Raw genomic sequence first — 15,443 nt, 5'->3', positions numbered from 1 at the left:
GGCGCCTAACCCTAATATACCCCCTAGTGCCTAACCCCCCTTCCCCTAGCCTAACCCTAACCTTCCCTGGGGGGGTGCCTAACCCTAACCTCCCCCCTTAGTGCTTAACTCTAACCTCCCCCCAGGGGTCCCTAAACCTAACCCCCACATCCCCGGGCTAAGTGTTCTACTTACCAGTCAGGGGACGATCGGGATGACAGGGGTCAGTCTTCCGGTGTTGGGATTAAGATAGGTGTCGGCATTTCAACGCCTATCTTAATTCCCTTATCGGGCAGGACGAGTCGGGATTTAGACCGGCGGCATTGCGTCCGCCGGTCTATTAACTACGTCCCGTGTAGACATCCAGGCAGAGATACGAGGAGCAGTGTAGCTACTGATTAGAGGCGATGATGGAACTATGGGCCTGATTTAGCGCTGCCAATGTTCACACAGTTGAGAAATTTTTTTGCTACTGCGCATGCGTCGGGAAGGAATGATTCAGCCTGGATTAGTGCAGCGCGGCTCCGGGTACACTAATTTTTACACTGCCTGTCACAGTCACATCAATCATCACACTCACACCTGGACTGCCGCCGCCGCCCCCCCAGTCGGATCCTAAAAAGTGCCCCATTCAACCCCCCCAGATATGCCAAAGGTATGCGCAAAACGCCAAGGAAAGTTTCACTGCGCACACGTGAGCGATAGTTTTACACAGCATTCGCAACGTCTCCATGATTGCAAAATCCTGAGCGGACCACTGCGATCCATGGCTGTTCCTGGGCCGGGAAGATGGCCGTTAGTGTTCGCAATAGGAGGCCGGTCCATGGGCGTGTTGTGGGAGTTCCATGGGTGTTCTGCGCTCACGAATGCGTTCCCAATCACAGAACCACAGTCTCAGAGGCCATTTTTAGAGAGAAAATTGACCCGCAATCTGCGCAGCCCAGGACTTACTGGAGGAGTCGTCGTATGGCCGATGTTGCGTGGATGGTGGTGTGTTCTCATCCCCTGGAGGATCTGTACATAATGCAGATAGGGGAAGTGAGTGCGATGGGCTGAGCACATGTTACAACACTGTTTCAGGCAGGGAGCCTTTTAGCAGGCATTAGCATATTTTCGCACATAAATTGCGAACACGATCGCAACTGCGAGTGCAATGGCGTACAACTGTGAAATAGGCCCTATAGCTTTAAATACAGAGATGTACGGATGTATAGCTAGTGACATAGGATTTTGACTGAACCTACAGTAGCAATCAGAATTCTTGCTATTGGTGTAGATTATAGGAGATCTAGTCACATTTACAGATCTGTGGGGAGCTCTGGCTGCAGGTAGAGGTTGAATTTCGGGGACTTAGGCATGGGTGCAAAGCTGTGAGGTCCCTCTCCTTAGAGACTTGCTATAAGGAGCTTGCTAAGCTTGCATCAGCATGTTCCTTCTTGTTTCATCCCTCCCCTGGGTCCACTATCTCAACCAATTGCTATACGCTACATTTGTAATTCTGTAGTATATTACTTTTGTTCACCCAGTCCTGTTTGCTCTATACGGCACTGCGGACATTTGTGGCGCCTCATTTAAATAAATGCTAATGGTCATAACAATCTAACTACTGAGAAAAGTGCATTTAGGAACCCAGCTACGGTTACAGAGCTGTGAGGTCTAGCTACTTATATTATATAGAGATTATTATATAGTGGTAGTTTGCTATAAATAAAGCGCCGTGAGTAGGTCTGGCTATTTATATGTGCAGGCACTGAGGGGATCTAGCAGCGAGGATACCTCTTAAAACATATGAAGTGAGGCCACTCTAACAGTGAGAAGTTACCACTGTGTGTCTACAAAGCAATAGGTTAATGCACACTGTACATATCCGAGCATAGTCTATAGTGAAAGTTCAACTCAACAAACTGTCTTGTCCCTGCCATCAATTGTCCTTAGCCTGAGGGACCAAAAGTGCCAGCAACCACCTTTTTCCAAAGACACTCGTCAAGTTGTTCATCCTGTTGATGGTACTGGCCTCCTCGGTGGTCCTCTTGTGGTAGGCTGGTCCCCTGGATATCAGTAGCAGCTGGTGACAGCAGAAGGCGGCACAGGCTAATCCCACCCCCAACCAGAGGTAAAGCATGAGGACCGCCAACATTTCTGAGCTGAGAAGAGAACCTGTGGACAGGAAGCACAGAGAGGCTGAAGATTGTGGGACTCTAATAGGACTATGGACAGGTGAAGGATTAGCTGGAGAAGATGAAGAGTGTAGGAACGGAATGAAGGCTAATGAGTAGAAGATGAAGGTCAGGTTTAATATGAGACAAAGATTAGGAGATAATTAATTTGTGGAAATTAGCTGTGGCAATGTAGGACAGAGACATGACAGACGGCAAATTTCTGGGCCAGATATAACCTCTCCCATCCCTCTTCTATAAATAGTCGGGATCTTGGCAGGGTCCGTGTGTCATTTTTCATAAGGCACAAAACTGGGGCAGCGTTTATCAATGTCACCATGGCCAGAGACAATGTAACTGCTGCCTGTAGACTTTGTACGTGGTGCATGCCCAGGTTTACCACACGCTGCGTGATATATCTACTTGTCTGTACAGCTCACGGCAGGGTGTTGCTGGGATGGTGGAAAAAGTCCCCTAGCTATCTCTTCACCTGATAGGGCTGCCATTCCTGAAATCTGCCGGATCTATGTAAATTAGATAATACAAGTCTATGTAAATTAGATAATATGATGACTTGTTCCTGCCAGCTGGTCTCCTGGCACATTGTTACAGCCTCAACATCAATACATCTGCAAATAAATTCACGCATTGGGGCTGTTTCAGGGCTGGGACCAAAGCAAGGAAAAGCAATTAACTTTGCATTGCAGGAAGGGGCAGATGTGCAGAGAGATTTAGATAGCTCATATCTAAATTCCCATGTAAACATAGCTGTCCAGCAATGGTGGGCTACATGCAAAAGCAGCCAGTACTTACTATGCATGCTAAAATAAATATGTATTTGCACCCCTTGCTTTGCAACATGGTTTATACCAGGAGCAAAGTTACTCATTTTTGTTTTGGCTTTGCTCACAATTCAGAATCGGCCCCATGATGTGCTAGGTAAATACGCAAAAAAGGTAGATGTTTTTCCTCTAGTAAATGTTCCTGTCTACCCTCTACATCTTGTTCTTCTCTATATTTCCCACCAAATAGACATTTCTGCAGTTCCTGCCCAAAGCTCTCTTTCACATTCTCCTATTGTCCAACCCAGATATACAACTTCCTGAAGTGAAGCACTCACCATAGCGTAGATTAAATGGAGATTCTCCCCCAGACAAAAATCAGCAGAGGTAAGTGATGTTTTGTGAATTCACAGACCCAACTGAGACTAAAATGCTAAACAGTAGACAGAAATGTTAGCCTAGCACTCCACAACCGAACCTCACCCCTGTCCTCACAGCGTTACAAGGTCCTAGAGCAGTGGTTCCCAAACTGTGCGCCGTGGCACCCTGGGGTGCCCTGGGACACTTGCAGGGGTGCCTCAGGTTGGTGGTCCAGCACTAAATCATATTATTTATGGTCAATGTAATGTAAATATGTGACAGACAGAAGCTCAAACCTGTTCAACACCACATAACTGAGCCTAAGGATGACAGGTCAGCACAATTTACTTCACTTTATTACGTTACTAAAAAATTTTCTGAATTTCTCAATACCAAACGTTTGGCTTAGGGGTGCCGTGAAAACATTGCTGATACTCTAGGGTGCCGTGATTCAAAAAAGTTTGGGAACCTCTGTCCTAGGGTAAATGGCAAATAACTCTACACTGCATCTCTACACTAAACCTTTACATTAATATCACCGTTGTCTTCACATTGTTCTAGCAGCCAACAGATTGCAATGTAAGGGATGAATCCTGGGTGTTTGGAATTCCCTGTGTCGGACATAGGCTGCTAAATATGTATCCTTAAAAACCAAGTGTGTATGTTTTTCTACCAGTCATGTAGGGGGGTATTCATGAAAGCTTGGATAATGTAATAAAATTGTGAGAGATAAAGTACCAACCAATCTGCTCCTCACTGTCAATTTACAGATTGTGGACCTGATTCAGCACAGGAGGGAATTGCAAATCTGCACGTAAGCAGCTTTGCAATTCCGTCCTTGCAATTCTGGTAATGCAGCAGAAGGAGTCACTCCTCCTGCATACATTCTTTATCTGAGCTGCATCCAAGGATGCAGCATCAGATAATCTGCGATAACAAAGTGACCCAAGCCAGCCGCCGCAGTTGCAACAAAGAGGCCAGGAAAACCTCCATCAACCGATGGAGATTCTGGCCTCTTTCCACCCGCCCATCAGCAGCAACACGCCATCGCCACCCCCTATAGCCTACAAACGGCAGCAGACTGTCAATTATTATTATTATCCTTTATTTATATGGCGCCACAAGGGTTCTGCAGCGCCTAACAAGTACAAAAACAAAGTACAGAAACAGTACATAAACAGTTGAACAGAACAAGAAAACACTAACATACAGTATAAGACATTGCAAAACAAGTACATGGTAAATAAACATTGCTGCAACAGTAGCAGGATGGCAAAAGTCAAGGGTTAGGTGCTGTTATAAGGAGTATAAAGTAGATAATATAAGTAAAGGAAGGAAAAGCACATGAGGGAAGAGGGCCCTGCTCGTGAGAGCTCACATTCTAAAGGGGAGGGGTAGACAGACAGGGATGACACAGATGGGGTAGACAGTGAGCATGGAACAGAGGGTTAGAATGATAGATGGGTAGATTCCAGTTTTACATTATGTGAACCAGTAAGATGGAGTAAGATTTACACCTCTGACATTCTACTTTATGTGACAGTATTTGTAGGTATCTGTGGAAAGCCATGGTTGTTACTGTAGGTGTCTGTGGAAAGCCATGGTTGTTACTGTAGGTGTCTGTGGAAAGCCATGGTTGTTACTAGAGGTGTCTGTGGAAAGCCATGGTTGTTATTGTAGATGTCTGGGGAAAGCCATGGTTGTTACTGTAGGTGTCTGTGGAAAGCCATGGTTGTTACTGGAGGTGTCTGTGGAAAGCCATGGTTGTTACAGTAGGTGTCTGTGGAAAGCCATGGTTGTTACTGGAGGTGTCTATGGAAAGCCATGGTTGTTACAGTAGGTGTCTGTGGAAAGCCATGGTTGTTACAGTAGGTGTCTGTGGAAAGCCATGGTTGTTACTGGAGGTGTCTGTGGAAAGCCATGGTTGTTACTGGAGGTGTCTGTGGAAAGCCATGGTTGTTACTGTAGGTGTCTGTGGAAAGCCATGGTTGTTACTGGAGGTGTCTGGGGAAAGCCATGGTTGTTACTGTATGGTTAAGGTGTGAACCAGCAGTCTCAGGTAAATGTAGAAATTGGTGAAAGTTGTAGTTGTAAAGAGATGTTCAGATGTAAAATAATGATAAGTTGTGATAGAGTGTGGATTCCATAAGGCACATTTAATGATGTGGAGGGTGATGGGGAACACATGGGGTTTGCAGGATATTTATTCCATATTAAAACCGCTGTGTATTTGTGTGGGGCCTGGATTTGGTGATATGTCACCAGATAATAAAAGCAGAAGGATAGAGAAGTAGATATAGTTGTAAACGTTTTTTATAGTGACACAATGAGGTTGTAATCGTCAATGTATGATGAAAAGAAAGCTCATGAATTTTAGGAGGAGGGGAGTGAATCAATACGGCTGCAATAAGCACAGAGAGGTGATATGCAGGGAGAGGTAAGGATGTTATATCCTTAGAGAAAATATAAAGAATAGTTTTGATGAAAAGAAATGTGTAGTACATGGCGAGTATTAGGTTTGTTACTTTAAAACTGATTTCCTTAAAATTTGTCTAAATCTTAAATTACCTTAGATGTTGGTCAATGTTTGTTCAACTGTTTGATTAACTGTTATGTAATCACACTTTGTGCCTTTAACACTTGGTGCTTTTAACCCCAGCTGCAAACAGCCCCAGCTGCCCCTATACCCCTGTCAATCACTGACAGTCTGCTGCCGCTCTGCGTGCGAATATGCAGGACCCGTACAGCATGTGCGCAGTAGGGGACAAGCGCCTGTGCAGATTCTCGACCATTGCGAATATGCGTTCCGCTGAATCAGGCCCAGTGTTTGAAAAGGACAGTTAGAAGCTGATCGGTAGGTACTTTATCTTTCACACATTTACCAGTCTCCGAGCTTTCATGAATACCCTCCCATAGTTTCAATGCTCTGAAACTTGTAGACGTGTATGTCGCATCATTCACCACCCAAGCCGTTTATCCCAGGAAGATTCTGCGTACAAACGTCTGAAACCCACATTTGGCTCAGTAACTGGTGACCGTGATTTAGGACTTTAATAGCAATGAATAAAAAGCTGACCTGAGAAGAAGCGGGTGACAGAGAGAGGCAGCAGCCGGATAAAAGTCAAAGGATCGAAGAAAGAGAGAGAGAAACTCTTTGAAATGTATCCCACTCCTGACACCAATGCATGGAAACAACTGCAGGAGGCATGGAGGCAGAACAACACAAAGCTGCGCAGATTGCTCCGGCTAATGCAGGTCCCGGTGAAGAAGCAGTGATGCTCTTGGTCCCACATCACTCGGACACATATCTGGCAAAATGGTTTATCGGACACTGCAGCATTTGCACTGACCACGTTGGCAGCAGGACAGTTCCAGATGACCAGGAAGTAATTCCCTATGACATTGACCAGAAAGAAGAAAAACAGAGAACTGTGCAGAAGGCCAGAGAGAGGCAGCGAGTAGTCATCACACATGCCGGGGAGGAAGAAGAACAGCTGGAGGCAAATAGTGACTGCAAGGAGGCAGAGGAAGTAAAACGGGGCCATAAGGTTCAGCAGCTGCAGGACCACCATCCTGGGACCTTCTGCAATCTCCACATGGCCGGTAACCTGCCCAGAGAGGAGGGTCGGCGTTTATGGAGCATTAGTGCCAAAATTGTTACCAGAGGATCAGCGTGGTATGTGTTCCTAAACGGTGAGAGTACAGGAAGGTCATAGTTTAATACATTAATAAGTCAAACATTTATATACTGCAAGGTCACATGTCCAAATGTAACCACATAGAGGTGTAATTAGAACAGAGCAAAAGACTGGTCAATCCTATTAGGTGCGAATTGCGAGGTGCTATTTTCACTTAGTATTCGCGTAGCGAATTCATTTTGCAATCCAATTAGCAACTTGCACTGAATCAGTCAGACTGAATTCGCAACTTTCCACTCGCACCTCCCTGAGGGTGTGAGATGGAAAGGAAAATCTTTATTTTAAGGTTAAAATGTTGGGACCAGGGCCGTAGCTAGGGTAGTGCGGCCGATGCCAATGCACAGGGTACCACAGGTCAGGGGGCGCTGTGTGGGCCTGTCAAGTTTCTGTTTATTATAATACTTGCTTGTAGCTTCCTCTTATTTCATCCCCAGCATCTCCTGGCCTCCCCTATCTCTTCCCTGGCCCTTCCCTATAAAGCCATGTCAGTTTTGGGGGTAAAAAAAAAAATAAGTCCTCAAATTACCACAACTTCACCTTTTTTGTGAGTTTAGGTACCCCAAATTTAATTACAATAATTTTTAAGTTGAAAAATAATTCTTTTTCTAAAAAAAAGAAATCAAAGTACCACAAAATCGCTCTTTTTCCTACTTTTCTTTTTTTTTTTTGCATTTTTCATTTAATTAGTTTAAGATTAAACAAAAAAGTTTTTTTTTTTTTATCATTTTCTTGTACTTAAAAAAAAACAAAAACATACAAATCAGCCATTTTACACTATTCAAAAACCTACAGTACCTTCCTAATGCCCACAAACAGCCTTCTATACGGTCCTGCTAACGATAATATCCATTTTGGGGCGGTCCAGAATGGTCTCCCCACATTATCATGCATTTCTCACAAATCTCATTTGGCAGTCAATTCACACCCCTCCACTGCAAGTAGTGCAAATAGGCATTTTTAATTGGTTTGGTGATTTCTCGGGAGCGTGCTTCACTGCGAAGTGTGCGCGTTTCAAGAAACAATCTCGCTACTCGCCATTCACACCTAATTGGATTGAGCCCTTTGAGTTATAATACCAGATGATATGAGGATAACAAGCAGTGTAGTCACCAGTGGGAAAGCAGAATACAGGATGATGGGGATATAATGTCAGTAACAGAGGAAGAGACCTCAGAATTATAGCATCAGATGATATGAGGGTAACAAGCAGTGTAGTCACCAGTGGGAAAGCAGAATACAGGATGATGGGGATATAATGTCAGTAACAGGAAGAGACCTCAGAGTTATAGCATCAGATGATATGAGGGTAACAAGCAGCGTAGTCACCAGTGGGAAAGCAGAATACAGGATGATGGGGATATAATGTCAGTAATAGAGGAAGAGCCCTCAGTTATACATCAGATGATATGAGGGTAACAAGCAGTGTAGTCACCAGTGGGAAAGCAGAATACAGGATGATGGGGATATAATGTCAGTAACAGGAAGAGACCTCAGAGTTATAGCATCAGATGATATGAGGGTAACAAGCAGCGTAGTCACCAGTGGGAAAGCAGAATACAGGATGATGGGGATATAATGTCAGTAACAGGAAGAGACCTCAGAGTTATAGCATCAGATGATATGAGGGTAACAAGCAGTGTAGTCACCAGTGGGAAAGCAGAATACAGGATGATGGGGATATAATGTCAGTAACAGAGGAAGAGACCTCAGAGTTATAGCATCAGATGATATGAGGGTAACAAGCAGTGTAGTCACCAGTGGGAAAGCAGAATACAGGATGATGGGGATATAATGTCAGTAACAGAGGAAGAGACCTCAGAGTTATAGCATCAGATGATATGAGAGTAACAAGCAGTGTAGTCACCAGTGGGAAAGCAGAATACAGGATGATGGGGATATAATGTCAGTAACAGAGGAAGAGACATCAGAGTTATAGCATCAGATGATATGAGGGTAACAAGCAGTGTAGTCACCAGTGGGAAAGCAGAATACAGGATGATGGGGATATAATGTCAGTAACAGGAAGAGACCTCAGAGTTATAGCATCAGATGATATGAGGGTAACAAGCAGTGTAGTCACCAGTTTGAAAGCAGAATACAGGATGATTGGGATATAATGTCAGTAATAGAGGAAGAGACCTCAGAGTTATAGTATCAGATGATGCAGGTTATAATATCCGATATTAACTGCATTCAGCCTTTGTTAATATGCCCCAATAGTAAAAATCTGTCTTAGTGATACATAAATATAATATTTAGGCCCCTAACACACAATTTCTGGCTGTGTGTAAAACATTTGGGAGAATGCAGTAGGTAATTTTCCTCTCTCCACTGTCTGCTGGATAACCTGCTCTCCGTCTGACAGGGAGGATACAGTAGCTGGTATTGTAACAGTTAAATCTCAAGACCACCATGTAAGATATTTGCAAAATACAGTTAGATATTTCAAGTATATGAAGCTTTGCATGCTGATAAGTGTTACTGTACAGGCATGAAGCAGTGTGATTACAAAAGGCTAATCTGATAGCGTCTATTACCAAATAAATTCAACATAAATGAGGCATTTGCCTGTTTGCAGAGTGATTCCTGTGGTTATACCTTGTTCTTTGGTATGTGTTCTCTCCATACATTGTGCAATCCTATCTTCGTCTTTATAACTATATATAAAGACTATCAGTGTGTGTTCTTCTCTGGCTGTTACTCATTGTTAAATGGTTATTATAGAGACGTTGATGCTGAGTTGAATTTACGCCAGTCTATCAGAATAAAGTGTTCATGCATACGGCATAGGCGCACATATAGATTTGCGTGAATCTGACACTAGAGTCTGGAGATACCACGGAGGGAAGGGTCATACTAACTTAGGCAAGACTCAGTTAGGCATGTTCGAGTGCGGGGCTGTGATGTCACAATCGTGTATTTATGGCTCCTCCCCCTGCTGTTCCAAGTTGTGATGCGTGGCATTTTACAGTGGCTACAATGGCGCAATTCAATGCGAATCGTGTTATCCAACCCCTGGGCTGGCCGACTCCCTCAGGAGTCTGGGACAGCCAATCTTAGGGCCTGATTCAGAGGTTTTACGCAATGCCGATATTTACGTAGATCAAGTGATTGTTTGTCATTGCGCATGCCTCACTCCGCACGTGCAGCAATTGTATTGCGATCACGCTCGCCCAGAGGATTTACTCGCATAGTAAGTGACAGGTGGTCAGCGTTTGGGGGAGGTAATGACGGGTCGCTAGGCAAACATGGGCGTGCATAAATTAGCCATTGCATTATCCTGCGCAGCACGAGAGCTCTCAGCATGTCAGGAGAACCGCAGTGTTTGCGGCTGGTCAGACTTGACTCCCAAGCTACGGAACTGCGTCAATGTTACCGATGTTTATGCTGCTGCACGTTGTCGGACAGCTTTGAGAAGAAAGCAATGGGCATCCCTATGCTCATCTAAGCTTTGGAAGACATTAGTATATTTTAGCAACTGCAGTTGCGGCCGACCCCCATTGTGTATTTTGCTTTTTCATACATGAATATGGAGAGTTGTGTCTCAGTCTTATTTAAGGTGTGTGCCTAATGTAAACTGGTCATATACAGTACTGGCGCCAACTTGCACGTACCCTGGTCTTCTTTTATGTGCTTTTATTTATTTTTTAATTGAAATTACATCCATTGCGTATCCAACGCAGCGTCAGGTCCAAGCTGACTAACTCCACCCTATAACCCATAGTTGCCGGGGTCGTGGTGAGGCAAAGGAGGCAAATGTTGGAGAGCGTGATTGCGTCATCCTGGCCTTTCCCCCCCGCTTTCCAATGCCAAGATTACCGGCATTGTAAAGAGGGGTCATGGTTACCATGATGCGATGCAGCACAAATTGCTTCATCAGCCGCCCAGACTGCCAACTTTACTCAAAAAGTGGAGGGCACCGGGCGGAGGCAGCAGGAGAAACTGCGGCCTCCGGGAGACTTGAATGCTCTTCCGGGCGGCTAAGAGCAGCATCCCACAGTTGGGAGAGAGTGTTTTGTGACCTAAGGCGTACCCAAGAAAAGAGACATCTGTGAGGGTGCAGCGTTATTGTCTAATGGCAGGAGCTTCTTCGCTCCTGATGCAGAGGTGGATGCGATGAGACTGTAACACATGCACAGTCCAAATATAAAACAGTTGAGTGATGTTTTTTTGGACTGTGCATAGCGTTACAGTCTGGACTGTGCACACACAGTGGTTGATTAGCGATGGCGGACGCAGTGAGGATTTATTCCCAAAACGACTGACAGTCAGTGAGCATTTGTGGGAGGTAACGGGCAAGTGTAACGCAGGGGAGTCGCAGCCATTTTTGGGGATGTGTCTCAGCCTGCAACTGTCGTCGTACGCAGTTGTAATGGCGCAGGCATCTTATTTGCAGCAGACATTCAGAGCCACCATGGGGTTGCTCAGGGGTCCAATGATGCGTCCAGTGTGTGTCTTTGGGCCTCATTCAGTGATGGACGCTAATGCGATCACAGCTGCTTTTGTGTACGCGATGCAGCTGCGAAAATATGCTAATGTTTGTAAAGGTCACCCGAGCATAAAGACGCCCACTACTGCCTTCTCAAATGCGTACGACGCTGCTTACCTGCGTAACTATCGGTAACAGCGACGCACATCGAGCAACCATCTTTCCCTTGCAGCAGGTCTGACCTGCCGCAGCCTTGGGTGCTCTTCTGACACGCAGAGCTGCGTATGCAATCGCAGTGACTAATTTATGCACACCGATGAAATGGCGCTCAAACGGACAGACGCGCCCTCGTCACCACTGCCAAAAGCTGAAAACCGGTCACTCACTCTGCGATTGGCTCATCTGTGTTTCCGTAGTTGGAATGCGAATGCTGCGCATGTGCAGTGCAGCTTATATACATGCGCAGTGCCAAACAAACGCTCAATCTGTGCGTGCGTCGTCTCCCTTGCGTCCGACTCTGAATCAAGCCCTTTGTGCGCACACGTGGATCAGCGGCGTCGCCGGTGTGCATCACTGTACAAAATACAGCGTCTGTGGCATTAGCATATTTCTGCACTATGTAAGGGATCACAGTAGTTGACGCCAATTGCTTCCATATTTGAATTAGGCTCTAAGACTGGATCTTCCTGTGCACCCAGATGCACAAACGTCATTTTGTTTTTCAGCACAGTAATATGTAAAGGTCATCAGTTACACTGTCATTATCTGCTGTTCTGCTGCGCACAGTGGTGCATTGTGCATTAGGCTGTAAGCTTCCCCCAGCAAGCTCAGCAGCTGCGTTTGCAAGCTGCCCGGATTGAGCGCCCCAGTCTGCCAACCCATGCTGTGTGCAGGAGATCCGTCAGACAGAGGCTTCCCTTCCCTGTACACACAACTCATAATCACACAGAGCTGTGCATACACGCCCACAATACTATCACAAGTCAGGGTGGTTACGTGCCATCGCATTTTCAGCGCCCTTTTTCATGGATCGACAGTTCCGGCTAAGTTGCATCCGGCTCAGAATAGGACAGACAAATATGCGTAAATTCCCAACTGCGCATGCGCTGTATGCAAAAAAACTCGCCATGTGTGTCCGATGAGAGATCCGTGGCAGTCGGGCTCAGCCCCTTTGTGCGCACTACATGGCAGAAAATGATGCAGGTGACCCTGGTGACTGTCCCTCTTTAAATGAGATTGAAATGGGGAGAAGATGTATTTAGGTAGGGGGCTCCCTGTGTCACTATTGGCCATGCAGCATTTCCCTCCCTACTAAAAGACTGGCATTTTATGGGCACTCAGGAGGTCCGGGTAATCAGGCCTGTTTCTGAGTATCGCACAAGAAGATCACCAGAAAGTATTGTCAGTGCTGGCACTGGTATTATTAATGCATTCAACCACACGAGTGCCTCCACGGGGAACACTCCTTCTATTCCGGGCTGCACCATCCAACCGAAAACAAAGGAGAGATATATGCACTTTTCTATATTACATGTAAATGATTAGGGGTTTCAGATGAACGACTTCCTAGTAGTATATTTTCTATAGAAGAATTCCAAGTATGTAATTAAAGCTTTATAACAAAGCATTGTGTGCACCTCTCTGTGCACTGCTTAACATATACCCATACTCTATGCACTATACTGTATATACCCATGCTCTGTGCACTGCACTGTATATACCATACTCTGTGCACTGCATTCCATATACCCATACTCTATGCACTGCATAACATATACCCATACTCTGTGCACTGCATTACATATATCCATAATCTGTGCACTGTACTGTATATACCCATGCTCTGTGCACTGCATTACATATACCCATACTATGCGCACTGCATTACATATACCCATACTCTGTGCACTGCATTACATATACTCATACTCTGTGCACTGTACTGTATATACCCATGCTCTGTGCACTGCACTGTATATACCATACTGTGTGCACTGCATAACATATACCCATACTCTGTGCACTGCACACCATATACCCATACTCTGTACACTGCACACCATATACCCATACTCTGTGCACTGCACACCATATACCCATACTCTGTGCACTGCACACCATATACCCATACTCTGTGCACTGCACACCATATACCCATACTCTGTGCACTGCACACCATATACCCATACTCTGTGCACTGCACACCATATACCCATACTCTGTGCACTGCACACAATATACCCATACTCTGTGCACTGCACACCATATACCCATACTCTGTGCACTACACACCATATACCCATACTCTGTGCACTGCACACCATATACCCATACTCTGTGCACTGCACACCATATACCCATACTCTGTGCACTGCACACCATATACCCATACTCTGTGCACTGCACACCATATACCCATACTCTGTGCACTGCACACCATATACCCATACTCTGTGCACTGCACACCATATACCCATACTCTGTGCACTGCACACCATATACCCATACTCTGTGCACTGCACACCATATACCCATACTCTGTGCACTGCACACCATATACCCATACTCTGTGCACTGCACACCATATACCCATACTCTGTGCACTGCACACCATATACCCATACTCTGTGCACTGCACACCATATACCCATACTCTGTGCACTGCACACCATATACCCATACTCTGTGCACTGCACACCATATACCCGTACTATGTGCACTGCATTACATATACCCGTACTCTGTGCACTGCATTACATATACCCATACTCTGTGCACTGCATTACATATACCCATACTCTGTGCACTGCATAACATATACCCATACTCTGTACACTGCATAACATATACTAATACTCTGTGCACTGTACTGTATATACCCATACTCTGTGCACTGCATAACATATACCCATACTCTGTACACTGCATTACATATACCCATACTCTGTGCACTGTACTGTATATACCCATACTCTGTGCACTGCATAACATATACCCATACTCTGTGCACTGTACTGTATATACCCATACTCTGTGCACTGCATTACATATACCCATACTCTGTGCACTGAACTACATATACCCATACTCTGTGCACTGCATAACATATACCCATACTCTGTACACTGCATAACATATACTAATACTCTGTGCACTGTACTGTATATACCCATACTCTGTGCACTGCATAACATATACCCATACTCTGTACACTGCATTACATATACCCATACTCTGTGCACTGTACTGTATATACCCATACTCTGTGCACTGCATAACATATACCCATACTCTGTACACTGCATTACATATACCCATACTCTGTGCACTGTACTGTATATACCCATACTCTGTGCACTGCATAACATATACCCATACTCTGTGCACTGTACTGTATATACCCATACTCTGTGCACTGAACTACATATACCCATACTCTGTACACTGCGCAGCATATACTTAGTCTATCCAGTGTGTGCACACATTGCCCTATGTGTTATCGCATTACATATACACTCACAGTGCCCTCTGAGCATGGCACATGCAGTGATGGAGATGGCACTGTCCCATGAGAGCTCACACAGGTACCTTGACACACATGAGTCCTCTCTGTGTCCCACTGACCTTGGGTAGGATCCGAGATTCCAGCCTGTGTGCTGTGCTGGTCCTTTCTCATCCTGAGGTGGCATCTTCTATAACATCTAACTCACCGACCACACTCCTCCCCTTCTACCCAGATACCTGCCCTCCTCCTCCGCATCACTCACCCTAATCAGCAGCAGCAGCAGCCAGTGGTGTCTCCCGCTCTCTCTCTCTCTCTCTCTCTCTCTGTGCTGAGGATTAACCTTCACATCCCCTTCATTACTGTGACTTCCACACTTCATGTCTTATCATTGTGTATATCTCTTTCATACAGCAGTGCGGGCCTAAATAACCTGCGTAATGAGTGTGAGCACTGCTGGGCACTTTGTTATAGGGTTCCCTGCTAGTTGTGGTCCATGATCTTTTATGTGTGCAGACAGAAGGCAGAGGGGGCATT

At 45.3% G+C, this 15,443-nt stretch overlaps 1 protein-coding gene across 3 annotated transcripts; it reads right to left on the bottom strand.

Annotated features, from left to right (window-relative positions):
• Positions 1-611: 611 nt before the first annotated feature.
• ZDHHC22 (zDHHC palmitoyltransferase 22) lies at positions 612-15,201 on the bottom strand. Of its 3 annotated transcripts, none has more exons than XM_088460878.1 (3): positions 15,172-15,201; positions 6,354-6,963; positions 612-2,136 (listed from the first exon to the last, which is right to left on the bottom strand). In XM_088460878.1, the coding sequence occupies exons 2-3, from the start codon at positions 6,847-6,849 to the stop codon at positions 1,901-1,903; spliced, it is 732 nt and encodes a 243-aa protein (XP_088317004.1). In that variant the 5' UTR covers positions 6,850-6,963; positions 15,172-15,201; the 3' UTR covers positions 612-1,900. The 3 variants fall into 3 exon arrangements, with proteins under 3 accessions (XP_088317004.1, XP_088317002.1, XP_088317003.1); XM_088460876.1 differs by lacking the exon at positions 15,172-15,201 and adding an exon at positions 15,029-15,086; XM_088460877.1 differs by lacking the exon at positions 15,172-15,201 and adding an exon at positions 14,993-15,047.
• Positions 15,202-15,443: the final 242 nt, after the last annotated feature.

The sequence above is a fragment of the Taudactylus pleione genome, unplaced genomic scaffold, assembly GCF_031769625.1.
Source record: "Taudactylus pleione unplaced genomic scaffold, aTauple2 ptg000987l, whole genome shotgun sequence".
Classification (NCBI taxonomy): Eukaryota; Metazoa; Chordata; class Amphibia; order Anura; family Myobatrachidae; genus Taudactylus; species Taudactylus pleione.
This window is presented reverse-complemented; position numbering and strand designations above follow the sequence as displayed.

Bases quoted from the DNA above. Each gene is read 5' to 3' on its own strand.
- ZDHHC22 (XM_088460878.1), bottom strand. From the start codon at position 6,849: ATGGTGGTCCTGCAGCTGCTGAACCTTATGGCCCCGTTTTACTTCCTC. The intron at 2,137-6,353 runs GTCAGCTTTTTA...TCCTGTCCACAG, and splicing joins TGTCACCCGCTTCTTCTCAG to GTTCTCTTCTCAGCTCAGAA.